Below are 19,343 nucleotides of genomic sequence, written 5' to 3'. Positions count from 1 at the left end.
GGGCTGTTCGATGTTTGACTATACTATTGCGACGCACAGCTCCTCGGGGTTAATAACTGACTGACAGAGATCCGGATGACCTTGCATTTCATCTGTAAGTCACGCTTCTTGGCCGCCAACGTATACTAAAATAATTATATGGGACTCAACCTTCTTGTTCTTTGCCGGAGACCATGAAGAACACTCTCCTGTATTGGCAAGTGGCCCTCTATTAGATTGGGTGGGACTGACGGTTGATGCAGGCGACCCCCTTGTGGCTGGCCGCTCGGTGTCCCAAGTCTCCTCAAGGGATTCACTATCATCATCTCTCACCTGAGTGACGTTTGCAGGAGCTCCCATATGACTTTTTTGGGACCTCCAGGCGGAGTTCAGTCTCGATAGGACCAAATTCTACAAGTATCTGCTGCCTCGCTACGTACTGGCGGAATATCATCTGCTGCTGTGTGACCTGCCAGAGTTCAGCCCTCTGGAGGCCCAAATCCTCTCCTAACCGCTGGGCTGGGGCGGCATTTCACGAATATACCTCTAATTGTGAACTCCCTGAAACCTTAGGAGCCCTGCAGGCCAAGTGGAAGCACTGGATTGGCGACCTCAGTGATGGTGATTGGCAGGAATTGATCATCTCCTCTTGCATATGCCTCATTCTACTCCAATTCCTTCATGCTGCATGTTATACCTCAAGACTGCTTTAAAAGGATGGGTGCTCTCCGTACGCCTGCCTGACCTCTGTGACTGGCCGAAAATGGCGACTTCTTCCATGTGGTGTGGCTTGTCCAGTCATTGCTAAATAACTTGTAATCCATCTTTACTGCTCTCTCTGAGGTTTTAGGGAGACTAGACTGCTCACCTCGTGGGGCCATGCTGGGCGTTCTGGAGGATGTCAAGGGAGCCAGTGGTGAGCGTGCATTGATTACCATTGGCGCTGTTGTGGCTAAACGTGACATTGTTTCGCTGCTGGAAATCCCTCAAGCCTCGAACTATTAAGGAATTGTGCTCCATGATGGACCGATATTCCATGACCAAAGAGCCCTCAGAAGCATGTGAAAATCTGGGGTCGTATGGTGGGACTTTTCTGGCCTTGATGGGGATTTCCATGCAAGCCTTTAATACTTTCCCTATCTGGTGTCTCATATGTGATTTCACTATAAAACTACTGTGCGTTATTATGACCTTTGTTGTAAAATCAATAAAATGTACTTACTAAAAAAATTATATTCGTAAATCAGTCAGTTCCATCTGACCTTCTCTTACACCACCAGTCTTCCTGATCAGGTCTTACCCTTGTTACTTCAGCTTGATGGTACATTTTTTATGACTGGCATCCTCAAAAAAAATGTTTTGTTACGTACAGTCTGCACTCAATCTGAACATGTATTGTATTTGTGTCTTTCAGCCTTAAAAATACCCCAAAAGACAGTGCACACATTCAAGTTGCCTGATGTCAATTTTCCCTTGATGAGCCGATCTGTCCAATCCTACTATGTAGACTTCTGCAACAGCCTCACTCGTGCAATGAACAATCCATCCTATGAGAACTCTGTCTTGATGGCACAATACTATTATCTGCGGGGCCTAATTTATTTGATGCAGGGTAAACTCCAGTTGGCACTTTCAGATTTCCAAAACTTGTATAAAACCGACATCCGAATTTTCCCACTTGATCTTGTGAGAAAAGTGGTTGAAAACATGCCTCCCACTGAACGTGCACAAGCAGAACGCAAACCTGAGCTGAAAAGACTTATAAGCCAGGTTATGGAAAAAGAAAGAGAGGTGGCAAAAATAGATGACCATGTAAAGAATTTTGAACTACCCGAAAAGCATATGCAGCAATGCGATTTTGTGAAACGGATCCAAGAATCTGGAATTGTCAAGGATAATGGCACAATAGACCGGTTGTTCGAGGCCTTAACAATAGGTAAGATGGCCTAGATAGTTTCCATCTCTCTACATTGCAATTCAGTATCTATATTGAATTACATCATATTGAGTTACATTATATTGTATTATTAAATATATATATATCTATATTGTCTTTACATTTCTATTGTTTATATTCAAGATTTATGCATAAGGATTAAAGTTGGCCTTGAGCGCCAATGCTTACTTCCTTTTTAGGAACACTGCGCATCAGTGTTGCGCAGCCCAGAGTCCTAATCCCGGCGTTTTGAAAATGGACCTTGGATTCCACATAGCTCGTGCGTGTGGATTTCCAAGGTCCAATTTTATTGGCCTTCGGGTGCGTGCTGTTTTTAAACAGAACACGCAATAGGCCATAGGCGGTTGCGTAGCTCCGCCTATGGCCTATTGGTGTCTATTACGCGCACCAGAGGCCATATGTTTTGAATTCTCACGGCTTGACAGCTGCGATAATTCAAAACATATGCTCGCAGCGGAGCGCGCGCACCACTGCGGACTTTTTTTTTTTTTTCGAGGATCGCTCATGCTTTGATTTTCACTGAAATCGTCCAGATGCCTTCCTATCAATATCCTCTCTTCGCTTTCCAACCCTGGTTTCTTCCGTATTTCCCCAAGTAATATAAATAACTATAACAGATTTATGTACTTTATTTTATTTGGCAAGACCCAAGAATCGAGTGCAACACACATTTTAATATTTTAAATTCTACATGCTGAATTGAGATTGATAAATATTTTCATTTTGCATTTCTTTACATTTCAATAATTCCATTCATTCACTCCAAGTATTTGTCGGCCCACGGTATCCATTTTCTTTCCTTGCTTTTAAATAACGGCGTGTCTTGCTATGCTGTACTTCCACATTATACAGTGTTGTGCCTGTTTGGATATCTCCTGAGCTTAAGTCGTCATGCTAGTATTTGTTATAGAAGTCCTGGCAACGTCCCAAAATAACATCCCAAAATAACATCGTCATCTTCAGCACAAACAAATGCCCTTGAATCCTATATGTTTTAGCAAACACATTTGCTCAATAGTTTCTTACACGTATTCTAGTTTTTTGAAGCCCACCTAAATTATGTGTATCGTAATATTAGCTAAAACAATTAATAACCATAACGGCATCAGTCATCCGAGATATAAAAAGCACAACGTGATTAGAAGCATTCGGTGTAACAGCCTTATAGACCAGTTATTCTTAGCCTGTGGTTCGCAGGCCCCTGGGGGTTTGAAAACATACAATTGAGAGTCCGCAGCTCTTTAAAAAAGGAAATAACCGCAGAAAAATTAAGTATAAGTAAATACAAAAGGGAAATTGAATATGCTAACACACTCTGTAAACGTGGAGGAATCTGATGATGCTAAAAATGAAGTTGGTATCCGTATCTTGATTGTGGGAGCAGCGCAGGTACAGCAGCACAAGGAATCTACTATGGCCGCCGGGTGACCTCAAGGGAAGCACTATCAGATGACCACAAAAAGAGAGGACGCATTGGAGCACAAACAGCAAAATGTTATGCTTAACCCTGGGCGAAGAACTACGCTCCGTTCGCGGAGCTTGCGGAGTTTTGGCAACTCCGCGTTCTACGGAGAACGCGAAGCTGTCGATTACTCCGCGATCCGGTGCGTAGCGTAGTTCTCGCGCGCTGAATAACATTATCGCGTGCGCCGGGGTAAGTTCGCGCGATATTTGACGCGATCACGCACGTTGGCAGTGCGAACGAGAAGATGAGTTCCCCAACATGTCTAACACACAGCTATCTCGAGCATGCAGGCAGCGCCCCGAACACGCGCACCGCGCTCCCGAAGACGAAAAACGGCGCGCGAACGGGTCTAGCAAGCTACTACGCATGTCCGCGGAGCTACGTGAAGTTCGCGGAGTGCAACTGCGTCTTCGCGTAGCTCCGCGGAGTGCGGCTCCGCGAACTACGCCCAGGGTTAGTTATGCTAAGGAACAGCAGATTATTTGCTCTTTTAGAAACTACACTTGTTAGGCATTCCAAACTTCCGATTCAAATTCCGAGTTCTGCATGTTTTGGTTTGTGAATTATATCCGATTTCAAAATGTGTGTATTTGTTTGATTCAGCCTTGTGTTTTGTCTATTGTTCTCACGTTCGTATCAGTGAAAACTCTTAGGTCGAGGCTAAGAGTAGTGATTCACTGGGGGCCCACGGAAGACAACAGTATAAGAACCGCTGTAGACTATTGTTTAATGTGCTGATTCTAGGCAGTTAGAACCACTGTTGGAATTCAAAACCTGCTTCAAGGCAGACCAAGCAGCAGACTATCACAGCAACAAAAGATTTGAAGAAAACTTGTTTTCTCCACCGTTACAAAGAACAGATTCCTCTTGCCTTGCAGGGGCGATGCCCTCAGCACAACCGCACTAAGAAAGTATATATACAGCATGAAGCTCTGACAAAAATGTGAACTTAATACTTCAGTACCAAGAGTCAGAGCACTGAAAATCGGCAATAATGACGAAACTTGCACGTTATTTCAAACTAAAGTAGTGAGAGTGACAGCATGAGAGACAGCAGAGTGAGAGTGACAGCATGAGAGACAGCAGAGTGAGCGTGACAGCATGAGTGACAGCATGAGTGAGAGTGACAGCATGAGTGAGAGTGACAGCATGAGTGAGAGTGACAGCATGAGTGAGAGTGACAGCATGAGTGAGAGATGGGCAGCATGAGTGACAGCAGAGTGAGAGAGACAGCAGAGTGAGAGTGACAGCATGAGACAGCAGAGTGGAAGTGACAGCATGAGAGGCAGCAGAGAGAGTGACAGCATGAGAGGCATGAGTGACAGCAGAGTGAGAGTGACAGCAGAGTGAGAGTGACAGCAGAGTGAGAGTGACAGCAGAGTGAGAGTGACAGCAGAGTGAGAGTGACAGCAGAGTGAGAGTGACAGCATGAGACAGCAGAGTGAGAGTGACAGCAGAGTGAGAGAGACAGCAGAGTGAGAGTGACAGCATGAGACAGCAGAGTGGAAGTGACAGCATGAGAGGCAGCAGAGAGAGTGACAGCATGAGAGGCATGAGTGACAGCAGAGTGAGAGTGACAGCAGAGTGAGAGTGACAGCAGAGTGAGAGTGACAGCAGAGTGAGAGTGACAGCAGAGTGAGAGTGACAGCAGAGTGAGAGTGACAGCAGAGTGAGAGTGACAGCATGAGACAGCAGAGTGAGAGTGACAGCAGAGTGAGAGTGACGGCATGAGAGACAGCAGAGTGAGAGTGACAGCAGAGTGAGAGTGACAGCAGAGTGAGAGTGACAGCAGAGTGAGAGTGACAGCAGAGTGAGAGTGACAGCAGAGTGAGAGTGACAACAGAGTGAGAGTGCCAGCTTGAGACAGCAGAGTGAGAGTGACAGCAGAATGAGAGTGACAGCATGAGAGACAGCAGAGAGAGAGTGACAGCATGAGTGACAGCATAGTGAGAGTGATACAAAAGGGGATGATGCTCACTTTGCCACTGGATTCAAGCAAGCCGGGCTGAAGACGGCTGGAATGCCAGAAACCGGTCCTCGGAAGCTAGTTCCCGGTCCAGGGAAGACATGGCTTGGCAGTTCGGGCTGGACTGTTCCCATGAGGCACAGGGTCAGACTGATTTGCATATAGCCATGTCTGAACTGGGGTGGCAGAGTGGACTAAAGAACGGTGATGGATCAAACCCAAATCTTTTGACTGGGTGTGAGTGTTTGATTGGCTCAGATGCTCCGTCCATCACCACCCCCTTTTGTACCGCTTTGGCCGCCATAAGTGTGGCAGGGTATGTTGGACCCGGCCTCCTGGCGTGGTCCTACCGCTCACGCATGACGGGCCCAGAACGACATCCGCCCTCCACCGGACCTCGGACGGCCCTTCGGCCCGATCCTGCACGCCCCATCACCAGCCTGGCTCCAGCGTAGGCCCATCACGACCTAAGCACGAGGCCGTGCCCGACTCCATCTTGGGCCCACCACGTCACGACCACGTGGCCTCGGCCCCAGCCTCGGCCCCAGCGAAGCCCCGACATCGAGGCACCAAGATCCACCCTGGTGGTCGAGTGGCCACTCGACAGACCCCGGAGGAAGAGGAGTTTCGATGGGCCTCCAGCCGTCCCCGGACGCCTGGTATCGATCGCCCTCCGGCCTCCCTGGGCGCTGGCTCCACCCCCCTGCTGGGTGTCTGGACACCATCTTCCCGGCCCCTCTGGCCCCCAGGCGCGAGGGTCCGGACATCAAAGGACCCCCGTCCTATATCTGGGCCAGCCCCAGAGTAGAACGCCAGTTGTATCCTGGACTGGTAGCCCTGCTGACGCTGTCACGGCCGACACCAGACAAACTCATCCCTCCTGTAACCCGAAACCCTCTTGAGACCCTGCTGGCGCTGCCGCGGCTTACCTTGCTGAACCATCTGGGAGCCTGCTGGCGCTGCCGCGGCTTACCTTGCTGAACCATCCGAGAGCCTGCTGGCGCTGCCGCGGCATACCTTGCTGAACCCTCCGGGAGCCTGCTGGCGCTGCCGCGGCATACCTTGCTGAACCATCCGAGAGCCTGCTGGCTCTGCCACGGCACACCTTGCTGAACCATCCGAGGGCCTGCTGGCGCTGCCGCGGCTCGAACATCTCGGAACCCCCCAGCTCGAGGATTGAGAGCTGTGCGTAGGGTATCCCTTCCTCCTCCCAGAAGCTAGACTGTCCCGCTACCTAACCCCCCTTGTCGAGACTTTGCGGATCCCTCGATCCATCTGTATATATTGCCAAGAACCAGCAACCTTTATTCTCTATAAAAGCTCAGAAACTTGACCTCTTGCGTGGTGTCCGTTTGTAGTGTGGTGATTACTCTGCTGTACGATCCTCGGGGAGGGCCCTCAGTCCGGAGGCCTCTCCGTACCGCTCGGCTACTTCTCGAAGGAGAGGTGGACCAAGGGGGGGTCAGTCAGACATCTTCTGCCACCCCCAGGGTCGCCTTTCTAACATTGGTGGCATGCGCCGGGATCCGAGCCCACGCAGATCGTACAGCGAGTGATTCACTCGCTACCCAGAGAAACCCACTGCGACCATGAGCACAGAATTCCAGAAAGAGAAAATGGAAGACTACAGTCACAAAGAGCTAAAGCAATTCTGCAAAGACCTAGGCATCGCTACCACTGGCTTAAGCACCAAAGAAGACTTTAAATCAGCCCTGCAGGCCTGGGTGGACGCCGGCGAGGCGCCACCTCCGGGTGAAGATAACCCGGGCCCGAACGGAGGGCCGGGGGCTGAGACGAACCCAGCGGGAGGGAGACCCGCAAACCCAGACACGGGCCTCTCCCACGAAGATGCCCGAGAACGAGAGAGGATCCGGCTCCACGAATTGGATCTGGCCCGACTCCGACAAGAAGGAGAAATCCAACTGGCAGAAAGGAAGTTAGCCCTCGAGGAAAAAAAACTCATGCTCGAGCACGAGCGCGTCCTCAAAGAAATGGAACTTAAAGCCAAGGCACACAAGACTGCCACCTCCGGGGGTAAGACCTCACACCCCCCGGGGGACACAAAAGTGCACATACCCAAGGATGTGGTCAAAGAGTACTATAAGAACGACGACATCCAACAGTGGTTCAAAGCCTACGAGGTCGCCATGGCCGCCCATCGAGTACCCCTCAAGCACTGGGGCGCTGGCCTGTGGAGGAAGTTTATCAACGAAGGGAGAGACGCCTTGCTGGAACTCCCTGATACCGAGATGACCTCGTACGAGCACATGAAGACCGCCCTCCTCACTCGCTACGGACTCACCCCCGAGATGTACCGGCAGCGATTCCGAGACTGCAGAAAGATTCCCGGTACCACGTGGGTGGAGTACGTGAACTATTACAGTAGAGCCTTCGAAGGGTGGATTCGGGGCTGCCAGGTCACCACCTACCAGCAGTTGGTCGACCTTGTTCTATGGGAACATCTTTCCAATAACTGCTTCATCGAACTCCGGCAACACCTCCTCGACAGCAAACTGACTGAGCCACGAAAACTCGCTGTCGAGGCGGATAGATGGGTGAGCACCCGAGTTCCCCGGAGTCCGATGGGAGACTACGGCCGGGGATCCCCGGGGAACCACCGACCACGAGGCGGCGGAAGCGGCCAGAGCCGGGGTCGAGACGCCCCCCAGGGGTCCTCCCCTGCCCCCACGTCGCCAACCCTGGGCCGGAGAGGGGGCCCCCCGACCAGACCAGGGCCCCGGCCGAACGTTACCTGCCACAGATGCCAGCGACAGGGTCATTATGCGAATGACCCCCTCTGCCCGATGAATCAGCGACCCGGCACTACCGGCCCCCCAGCCCGCCAGATCGCGGCCGCTGCCCTGGGTGAAGAAAGGAGTGAAGAGGAGGACGACAATCTCGAGCAGGCCGAGTGGGAGCCCGCCGCCATGACCTTAGCATGCCTGGGTACGCACGACCTGATCCCCCGAGGCCCAATCCCCGGCAACACCCAGAAATACCGCCAGTGGGTCAACATCAATGGTCGCCGGACCGAAGCCCTCCGCGACACTGGGGCCAGCGTGACAGCGGTCCGCTGCCATCTGGTGACCCCGGAACAGATCCTCCCTAACGTCCTGTGCCCAGTCCGGTCCGCGGACAACTCAGAGACTTTGTGCCAGATTGCCCGCATCCCCTTCGAGTGGGGGGGAGTGTCAGGCGTGCTGAAAGTGACTGTCCGCGATGATGCCCCCGTGGACTGCCTCCTTGGGAACGACCTAGAAAGTTCCCCCTGGGCTAGCGTTGAACGAAGGGAACACCTGGGGATGCTAGGCCTTCCCGAGTGGGTCTGTGCGACCACCCGCTCCATGACCGCCCGAGCCTCCACCCCAGCGGGGAAAGCTCCGGCCGAGGAGCCAGAGTGGCCCACACCTCCGCCGCCCGTCGTCCCCGAGGACGCCGACCCCGAACACGGCCCCCAAGGGCCCGACCAAGAAGATCTCACCGAGCTCGGCCACCTCCCAGAACTCGCTCAATGGCGCCAAGAAGGTGGCCCCACCCGCGAACAGTTCCGGCAGGAATAGAAAACCTGCCCCTCCCTCGAGGGGATTCGACAGCAAGCCGCTACTCAAGCAGCTGGAGACCCCGCGGGGTCCCACTGGATTTATTGGGACAACGACCTTCTCTACAGTGAGCAAAAGATTGCGGAACTAGGGGCCGGCCGGGTACTGGTCGTACCCCTCCGATTCAGAGACTTCCTCCTGAACTTAGCACATGATGTGCCCCTCGCCGGGCACCTGGGGCAGGACAAAACTTACAGCCGCCTGGTGACCCATTTCTTCTGGCCAAAAATGCGCACCGATGTGCATAACCACTGCAGGACCTGCCCGACTTGTCAAGCCAGCGGGAAGAGCGGGGGAAAAGTCAAAGCCCCGCTCCAGCCGTTCCCCGTGGTGACTACCCCCTTCGAGCGAGTGGGAATAGACATCGTAGGACCCCTGGACCCTCGAACCTCACAGGGGCACCGCTTCATCCTCGTCCTGGTGGACCATGCTACCCGCTATCCCGAAGCCATCCCCCTCCGAACCATCACGGCCCCCGTGGTGGGCCGAGCCCTCATGAGCATCTTCTCCCGAGTCGGCTTCCCCCGAGAAGTCGTGAGTGATCGGGGCTCCAACTTTATCTCGAAGCATATGCGATCCCTATGGCAACAGTGCGGGGTCGCCTATAAATTCACCACCCCGTATCATCCCCAAGGAAATGGACTAGTGGAACGATTTAACAGAACCTTGAAGGGGATGATCAAGGGCCTAGAAGAACCACTCCGGCGCAAATGGGATGTCCTGCTACCTTGCCTCCTGTTCGCCTACCGAGAAGTGCCTCAGAAGTCCCTGGGGTTCAGCCCTTTCGAACTCCTGTACGGACACCCGGTCCGAGGCCCCCTCAGCCTGGTCAAGGAAGGCTGGGAGACAGCCGTTCGGGATGCCCCACCTGATGTCTACCGGTACCTCCTGACACTCCGCAATCAGACTCGGAAGTTCCGGGAACTTGCCGAGGCCAACCTGGAGGCTAGCCAGGAGGAGATGAAACGCTGGTATGACCAGAACGCCTCGTCCATCGAATTCGAGCCGGGCCAGCAGGTCTGGGTCATGTCCCCGGTCGAACCTTGTGCCCTCCAGGACAAGTGGACGGGGCCCTTCAAAGTGGTGGAGCGCAAGAGCCCCGTCACCTATCTGGTAGACCTGGAGTCCCCCAGGAACCCCCTCCGGGTTCTGCACGCTAACCGGCTCAAGCCACACTTTGCACGCACTGAACTGAGCCTGCTGCTAGCGACCGATGACGGAGCTGAAGACGACTCCGAACCCCTACCAGATCTCCTCCGCACCACCGAGAAAGACGGCTCCTTCGAAGGGGTCCGGCTCTCCTCTACCCTGACCCCAGAGCAGCAACAGGACTGCCGGAAGCTGCTGGGACAGTTTGCGGATCTGTTTTCCCTCACTCCGGGGGTCACCCGGTGGTGTGTCCATGATGTGGACACAGGAGACAGCCCGCCGGTAAAACACCGAGCTTTTCGAGTGCCCGACCGGGTTCGGGCCTGCATCCAATCAGAGGTGGCCAAGATGTTAGCTCTGGGGGTAGTCGAACCCTCCAACAGTCCCTGGGCCAGTCCCGTTGTCCTGGTCCCTAAAGCCGCCACCCCCGGAACAGCTCCGGAGCTCCGGTTCTGTGTCGACTACAGGGCACTGAATGCAGTCACCAGGACCGACGCCCACCCCATCCCCAGGGCGGATGAATTGATCGATCGCCTAGGGGCCGCCAAATACCTCAGCACCTTCGATCTCACGGCGGGGTATTGGCAGATTGGCCTTACCCCGGGTGCACAAGAGCGATCGGCCTTCTCGACACCAGATGGCCACTATCACTTCAAAGTGATGCCCTTCGGCATGAAGAACGCACCGGCAACCTTCCAGAGACTAGTGAACCAGGTGCTGGCCGGACTAGAGGAGTACAGTGCCGCCTATCTCGATGACATTGCCGTGTACAGCCTCCACTGGGGTGAGCACCTGACCCACCTCTGGACAGTCCTGACGGCCCTTCGGCGGGCCGGACTCACCATCAAAGCCAGTAAGTGCCAGATAGGCCAAGGGTCCGTGACCTATCTGGGACACCAAGTGGGGAGCGGCCAAGTGGCTCCCCTCCAACCAAAGATTGACGCCATCCGGGCCTGGGAGCCCCCGGTCACCCAGACCGCCGTCCGAGCCTTCCTGGGGCTCACTGGATATTATCGGCGATTTATAAAAAACTACGGGAACATTGTGGGGCCCCTCACAGAGCTGACCTCAAAGAAACTACCACAGAAGGTGCACTGGACCCCCGAGTGCCAGGCAGCCTTTGAGACTCTGAAGACTGCCATGTGCACCGCCCCTGTGCTCCAGGCCCCCGACTACAGCAGAGAGTTTGTGGTCCAAACCGACGCCTCCGAGCATGGCATCGGGGCGGTCCTGTCACAAGTTAACTCCGAAGGAATGGACCGGCCGGTGGCCTTCATCAGCCAACGCCTACTGACAAGAGAACAGCGATGGAGCACCATCGAGAGAGAAGCCTTCGCCGTGGTGTGGGCCCTCAAGAAGCTCCGGCCCTACCTCTTCGGCACCCACTTCCGAGTCCAGACCGACCACCAGCCCCTGCGGTGGTTAATGCAGATGCGGGGAGAAAACCCGAAACTGCTGCGCTGGTCCATTTCACTGCAGGGGATGGATTTCACGGTAGAACATCGCCCTGGCAACGACCAGGCCAATGCTGACGGCCTGTCCCGATTCTTCCGCCTCGGCGAGGAGAATCCCCAAGAAGATGGGTGACTCTCCCCTGCCTTCAGCTGGAGGGGACGCGTGTTGGACGCATGACGGGCCCAGAACGACATCCGCCCTCCACCGGACCTCGGACGGCCCTTCGGCCCGATCCTGCACGCCCCAACATCACCAGCCTGGCTCCAGCGTAGGCCCATCACGACCTAAGCACGAGGCCGTGCCCGACTCCATCTTGGGCCCACCACGTCACGACCATGTGGCCTCGGCCCCAGCCTCGGCCCCAGCGAAGCCCCGACATCGAGGCACCAAGATCCACCCTGGTGGTCGAGTGGCCACTCGACAGACCCCGGAGGAAGAGGAGTTTCGATGGGCCTCCAGCCGTCCCCAGACGCCTGGTATCGATCGCCCTCCGGCCTCCCTGGGCGCTGGCTCCACCCCCCTGCTGGGTGTCTGGACACCATCTTCCCGGCCCCTCTGGCCCCCAGGCGCGAGGGTCCGGACATCAAAGGACCCCCGTCCTATATCTGGGCCAGCCCCGGAGTAGAACGCCAGTTGTATCCTGGACTGGTAGCCCTGCTGACGCTGTCACGGCCGACACCAGACGAACTCATCCCTCCTGTAACCCGAAACCCTCTTGAGAGCCTGCTGGCGCTGCCGCGGCTTACCTTGCTGAACCATCTGAGAGCCTGCTGGCGCTGCCGCGGCTTACCTTGCTGAACCATCCGAGAGCCTGCTGGCGCTGCCGCGGCATACCTTGCTGAACCCTCCGGGAGCCTGCTCGCGCTGCCGCGGCATACCTTGCTGAACCATCCGAGAGCCTGCTGGCTCTGCCGCGGCACACCTTGCTGAACCATCCGAGGGCCTGCTGGCGCTGCCGCGGCTCGAACATCTCGGAACCCCCCAGCTCGAGGATTGAGAGCTGTGCGTAGGGTATCCCTTCCTCCGCCCAGAAGCTAGACTGTCCCGCTACCTAACCCCCCTTGTCGAGACTTTGCGGATCCCTCGATCCATCTGTATATATTGCCAAGAACCAGCAACCTTTATTCTCTATAAAAGCTCAGAAACTTGACCTCTTGCGTGGTGTCCGTTTGTAGTGTGGTGATTACTCTGCTGTACGATCCTCGGGGAGGGCCCTCAGTCCGGAGGCCTCTCCGTACCGCTCGGCTACTTCTCGAAGGAGAGGTGGACCAAGGGGGGGTCAGTCAGACATCTTCTGCCACCCCCAGGGTCGCCTTTCTAACAGGGTATGCTCAGACGTGAGTCCCTTGCTCACTTTGCCACTGGATTCAAGCAAGCCGGGCTGAAGACGGCTTGAATGCCAGAAACCGGTCCTCGGAAGCTTGTTTCCGGTCCAGGGAAGACATGGCTTGGCAGTTCGGGCTGGACTGTTCCCATGAGGCACAGGGTCAGACTGATTTGCATATAGCCATGTCTGGACTGGGGTGGCAGAGTGGGCTAAACACCAGGACTGTATTTGGTGTTTAAGCTCCGACCACGACGTGGATGGATGTTCGTCATGCCAGAAGATGAACCCAAAGGCCCTACGACAGAGGGAGACCAAACTTCTTGTGGCGAAGCTGAAAGCCAATAAAGGAAGGAAGACTTCAGGATCCCGTTCGAGGAAGTCGAGATCGAGGTCAAAATCAAGATCGAGATCTCGAGAGGCATCGTCTTCGAAGTCATCGTCGGATCATGCTTCGAGGTCGCATAAGAAACTCAAGAAAAGGAGGCATGAGTCTCAACGTCATTCGGGTGAGAAGTCGGGCTCGAAGTCGAGGTCGCCCAAGAAGGTTAGATCGAAGGTGATCCCACCACGAGAGGCTTCGGATCGAGAAGGCGAGGCCTCGCCTTCGGAGTCGCAAGTTCAATCTCCGACTCCGGTTTCCGATCCGACTCCGACACCGTCTCCGGCTCAAGAAGAAGTTGTTGAAGTTCCTAATGAGGAAGGAGAATCGGCGCCTGTTGAAGAGCTGGATTCGAATCTGCCTCGAGATCAGCCTGAAGGTGATCATCCACCTTTTCCTGCACCAGGTCAGGATCCATCAGCGTTCCTGAACGCTATATATGGGGTATTCTGGAGATCATGGTACCCCTCTGGTGCACCTTCGGGTCCCATGGGTCCAATGGCTTTTAATTTGGGTATTCCACACTCTTATGCCCCGGCACCTTTCATGCCGTATATGCCAGCCCCGACTCCGCTGTGGCAGTACCCGGCTCCGCCGAGGTCGACACCGGCTCGACCGAGGTCGACGACTCCGGTACCGGCGTCGCCCGCTCCAAGCAAATCTTGGGAGCATCCTTCTAATCCTTCGGATTCTGTACCAACGTCGGCTCCGGCGCCGTCGGAGTCGGTGGTGGATCCGGTTGCGATCCGTGTTAAGGAGAGGTCCAGGAGGGATGCTCAACACCACCTGGAGGAACGGAGGTATTACGAGTCTCATTCAGACTTGGAGGAAGGTGAACTGGATGAGAATTATTTCGAAGAGCTGGCTGATGCTAGTGGCCTTGATTTGTCCCCAGAGTGGGTGTTGCCTTCAGGTCCGAATACGCCTTCAAAGGATGTCCAGCCATATCACGTGGTAATGGGGAAGGCAGCAGGACTTTTAGGCTTGACATTGCCAACTGTTGAGTTTAAGTCAAATCTGCTTACAGAAGTACTCCATTCACCAAGCTCAGCTGTGGAACCGTTACTCCCTTTTAATGAGGCGTTAACTGAACCTATTATGGAGGTGTGGAAAAAGCCTCTTTCTGCTCCTGCTGTCTCAAAAAGTGTGGCGAGGAGATATAGGGTGGCTCCCGAGGACCCTGCCTTTTTATCATCTCACCCTTCTCCTGAAAGTCTAGTGGTTCAGGCTGCGTGCTCTAAAAAGTCGGTTGGTTCTTTTCCCCAGGTACCTGGTGACAAAGAGGCCAAGAAACAAGATCAAGTGGCCAAGAAAACTTTCTCCTCCGCAAGTATGGCGTTAAAGTCAACGAATGCCACTTGTCTTATGGGGAGGTATGTGCACGCACTTATGGACTCAATGCGGTTGTTGATTCCTAAGGTTCCAGAGGACTGCAGGGGTAACTTTGAGGAGGTGTTTTCTGATGCTCAAGCAGCAGCTCGTCAAGTTATCCAGAGCGGTCTAGATACTGCAGATTCTGTGGCACGGATCATGGGCACTGCGGTTGCCACAATAAGATCTGCTTGGCTGAAATCCTCTGATTTTTCTGTGGATGTGCAGTCTGCGCTATTAGATTTACCTTTTGATGGAGTTGGACTCTTTGGCAAGATGGCAGATACAGCCTTAGAGAGGTTTAAAGACAGCAGAGCAACTGCTAGATCTCTTGGTCTTCAAGTAAGGGGTTCAACGACCAGAAAGTTCAGAGGTTTTGGACGCTCTTCTTTTCGTAGCTATAGACAAGGTCAGCAGCAGCAACAACAGCAGCAGCAGCAAAATACCTTGTATACGTCATACAGGGGAAAACAAAGGGCACGTCCTCGAGGGCGTCAAGCCTCTTCCTCCTCCACCTCCTCCAACCCCCCAGCCACAGAAAAGCAGCCCTAGATCCGCCATTCAGGATCATGCGGGTCCGGTGGGGGGTCGGCTTACCCACTTTCTACGGGATTGGGAATCGGTTACATCAGATCTTTGGGTTCTCAATCTCGTAGAAAATGGGTATGCCCTTCCCTTTCGGGAATTCCCTCCCAATTACCCTCCTTGCCAGGGGTATTGCTCAGAGGAACATCTGTTGCTCCTTCAGGAGGAAGTTCAGACTCTATTAAGAAGGGGTGCGATAGAGGTGGTCCCAGAGCAGGAAAAGGGTCAGGGATGCTACTCCCGGTATTTCCTGATTCCCAAGAAGGATGGCAGGCTTCGTCCAATCCTGGATCTCAGGATCTTGAATCTCTATCTGAAACAAGAGAAATTCAAGATGCTCACCCTTGCTCAGGTTCTTCAGGCGCTGCTGGAAGAAGACTGGATGGTGTCGCTCGACTTGCAGGATGCGTACTTTCACATCCCCATCCTGAAATCGCACAGAAAGTATCTCCGTTTTACGGTGGGATCGCAGCATTATCAGTTTGTGGTCCTTCCGTTTGGGCTTACTACTGCGCCTCGAGTCTTCACCAAGGTGATGGCAGTGGTGGCGGCGCATCTCAGAAGGTCAGGGATTCCTGTATTCCCTTATTTGGAAGACTGGCTGATCAAAGCAGAGTCGTCAGAGAGAGTGCTGCATCATCTGCGGGAGACAACCCAGTTGTACAGGTTGGGTTTTTCGATAAATATACCCAAGTCTCACCTGGTGCCCTCCCAGCGCAACCTGTTCATAGGTGCTGTACTGGACACAACTGTATGTCGTGCATTCTCTCCTCCTCAAAGGATTCGCGACATACAGGAAATGATTCCTTTATTTTACAATGGAGCGGTCGTTCCAGTCCTGAAGGTCCTTCGCCTGCTCGGTCTGATGGCTTCATGCATTCTGTTGGTCAACCATGCACGCTGGCACATGAGGGCACTCCAGTGGTGCCTCCGCAGGCAGTAGTATCAGCACAACGGAGATCTCAGGGAGTCAGTGAGAATCTCCAGAGAAGCTGCGGCGGATCTGTCTTGGTTGGGCGTGGAAGGCAACCTGTCTCAGGGGAAGCCTTTTCAGTTGCCTCCATCGGTTGCCACAGTGATAACGGATGCATCCACTCTAGGGTGGGGTGCTCATCTGGGGGATCTGGAGGTCAAGGGTCTTTGTCTCCAGAGGAGATGTTGCTTCATATCAACCTTCTAGAATTGCGGGCCATACGTTTGGCGCTCAAGGCTTTCCTCCCTTCCCTTCACGGTTGTTCGCTCCAGGTCCAGATGGATCTATAAACTCACCTAAAAGATTACCCAGTAGAAAGGCAGGTTGACCTAGGTAGGTATGAAAGCGATCCTCTCGCTCTGTTTCCATCTGGCAGTTTGCTAATTCATCTTTACTGTCATTAAATGCCTTGTACTTTTATTGCCTCAGATGAGTCCAGAGCCAATCTGTTTTTTTCCAGCCCTATCTATCCTCCCCTTGGCTGGTGACCCCAGTGAGAAAAACAAAAGGTGATGAATGGAATGTGCGGATTAAACTCTGCGGGTTTCCAATAAGTTTCATTTTTTGTGTGCAACTTGCTGCTTCAGACTGGCACTAGCCATGTGGAAATCAGTTTTATCCCTATTGCCGTCATGGCTAATTCAGCCCAAACTACAACCCTTATCATGTTTCAACCTTGGTAGGCATCATCAGTGAAATGCACAACCGTTGAGAACCACATGTGGTTGTGCCCATTGAATTTAATGTGTCAATTGCGAAAATAAATATAATTAATGTTTTCCTCCTGACTTCCACAGCCTGCCTAAATGGGTCAAAGGCTTATTCTGCATTGACACAAAGGTGCTGGAGAAGACGGAGCGTCTCCAGTTTCCGCTGCCCCTTAAGACATACCCTACAGTCATACCAGACTATCCCCCTTGCCTAGAATGTTCTCAGCACATAACACAGCCATCCTTGTACCCTCTGCTGCAGCCACCCCCTTACTCAAAACTAAATATATATATATTTTCCTGCTTAACTTGTACGTCTTCCCACTTTGAATGAAACAACTACCGACTTATTGACCCCACATATTAATACATATATTTATTCAATTCTAGTTTGTTTTGCAATATTGTAAAATCCAATTAATAATACAAAACAGAATAAAGAAGAATACAAATTGTATTTGTATTTGTATTTTTGATTTGTAGAGCGCCTTATCACCCCGGGGTCTCTAAGCGCTTAGCATGCGAGTGAACACTGGCATAAAAGAAACAGGCTAGATATTACCCCATGCCTCTTGGAAAAGCACGGTTTTTAGCTTTTTCCTAAAAGGCAGGAGCTCGGTTTCTTTGCGCAGATTTTCAGGCAGTTGGTTCCAAGCTTTGGGAATTGTGTGGGAGAACGTCCGTCCTCCGATGGAGGACAGTTTAATCCTAGGACAGATCAATAGCGCTGCATCTGCTGAGCGTAAGTTCCTGCTGGGGGCATATGGGACAAGGCGTTTTTTGATGTAATTCGGGGCGTGCCCATATAAGGCTTTCTGCGTGATACATAGGCCTTTGAACTTGGCTCGTTGATTCACTGGCAGCCAGTGCAGCTCACGAAGAAGGGGGGTGGCCGGTGTCCTTCTTGGTTTATTATAGATAAGTCTGGCCGCGTCATTCATGACAATCTGAAGTCTTTTGGTAAGTTTTTTCGGAAAATACCGAAATACATGACGTTGCTGTAATCCAGTCGAGCCAGAATTAAAGCTGACACTGCTCTTCTGAGGGTGTCCGCCTTTAAGATGGGAGAGAGTTTGCGCAGTTGTCTCAGGAGGCCTACACAAGTGCCCACCACCGCCGAGACCTGGGCTGACATAGTGAGATTTGTGTCGATGATTATGCCAAGGCTTTTTACTGCTGCTGCCGGTACTGGGGGGTTGCCTAATTCTGTGGGCCATAGGAGGTCGCTCCAAGGGCTAGATGATGTCGTGATAGCAAGCACCTCCGTCTTGTCCGGGTTGATCTTTAAAAAATTTGCCGTCATCCAGTTGATGGTAAATTTTAGGATATTCTTCAATTTTTGATCTGCCGTAGGGGAATTGCCTATCTGAATGATGATCTGGGTGTCGTCAGCATAATTGTTTATACTACAGTCCATCTGATTCAGAGATGAAATGAGGGGCTGCAGATATGTATTGAACATCAAGGGGGATAGGGCTGAGCCCTGAGGGACTCCGCATGTAATCCTCGCTGCCTCTGACACCAGGTCATCCAATTGTACTTTCTGAACCCGTCCACTAAGGAACGAGGTCAGCCAGGCGTGGCCCGTGCCCTTGATACCAAACTCCCCCAACCGCGACAGAAGGAGGTCACGATTGACCGTATCAAATGCCGCGGAGAGGTCGAGTAGCACCAGGGCACAAGGATCTTTATTGTCTGTTTTAAGACTCAGATCGTCTAGCACGGAAAGCATGACTAATTCCATGCTATTATGGGCTCTAAACCCGGCCTGGTTGGGTTCTAGTAGTGAGTTACTCTCCAGGTGGTGGGAGAGGCTGGACAACACATGTTGTTCCTGTATTTTTGCTAAAAAAGGCAGTTGAGAGATAGGCCTGTAATTCTTTAGAATCTTGGTGTCCGCACCAGCTTTTTTTAGCAGAGGAATCAATCGCGCCTCCTTAAGAATGGAGGGGACTTGTCCGGAGGTAAGAGAACCGTTTAGAAGCAATAATATGTCGTCCTCCAGACCTGGCCACGCTTGTTTAAATATCTGTGGGGGGCAAGGGTCCGCCGGAGATCCAGATTTAACTTGGTTCATCACTTTTTCCAAGGTTTCCTTGGTGAGTAAGGGTAGGGAGTTTAACGGCTCAGTGACAGTGGGGGGGAGAGTTTGGGGGATTACCGGGCAGTCAAGTATAGGGGTGCTTTCGATTTCTATCAAGAGGTCCGATATCTTTGTGGTAAAGAAGGATTGGAATTTATAGCAGTCTTCTTGCGTAAAAGATGGGGGTTGTTCCTTCTTTTTCCTCAGTTCAGTAAGCACTTTGAAGATTTCCTTCTGGGGGTTGGGTGCTGTGGCAATTCTGCTTTCGTAGAACTCACTTTTCCTAGTCCTAATGGCTTGTTTATACGAGGCAAGTTTTTCCTTATATAAGGTTTGGCAATTGGG

The 19,343-nt window shown here is 52.9% G+C and overlaps 1 protein-coding gene across 1 annotated transcript in view; it reads left to right on the top strand.

Moving 5' to 3' along the window:
- The window catches only part of DENND3 (DENN domain containing 3), a 583,137-nt gene that overhangs the window by 306,303 nt on the left and 257,491 nt on the right, over positions 1-19,343 (top strand). Inside the window, exon 13 of the mRNA XM_078686126.1 lies at positions 1,394-1,915. Within this exon, the coding sequence (XP_078542252.1) occupies positions 1,394-1,915 (522 nt within the window). The remainder of the gene's footprint in view (positions 1-1,393; positions 1,916-19,343) is intronic.

The sequence above is a fragment of the Lissotriton helveticus genome, chromosome 4_1 (genome assembly GCF_964261635.1).
Source record: "Lissotriton helveticus chromosome 4_1, aLisHel1.1, whole genome shotgun sequence".
Taxonomy (NCBI): domain Eukaryota; kingdom Metazoa; phylum Chordata; class Amphibia; order Caudata; family Salamandridae; genus Lissotriton; species Lissotriton helveticus.
The sequence above is the reverse complement of the archived record's forward strand: the minus strand, read 5'-3'. Positions and strand labels throughout refer to the sequence as shown.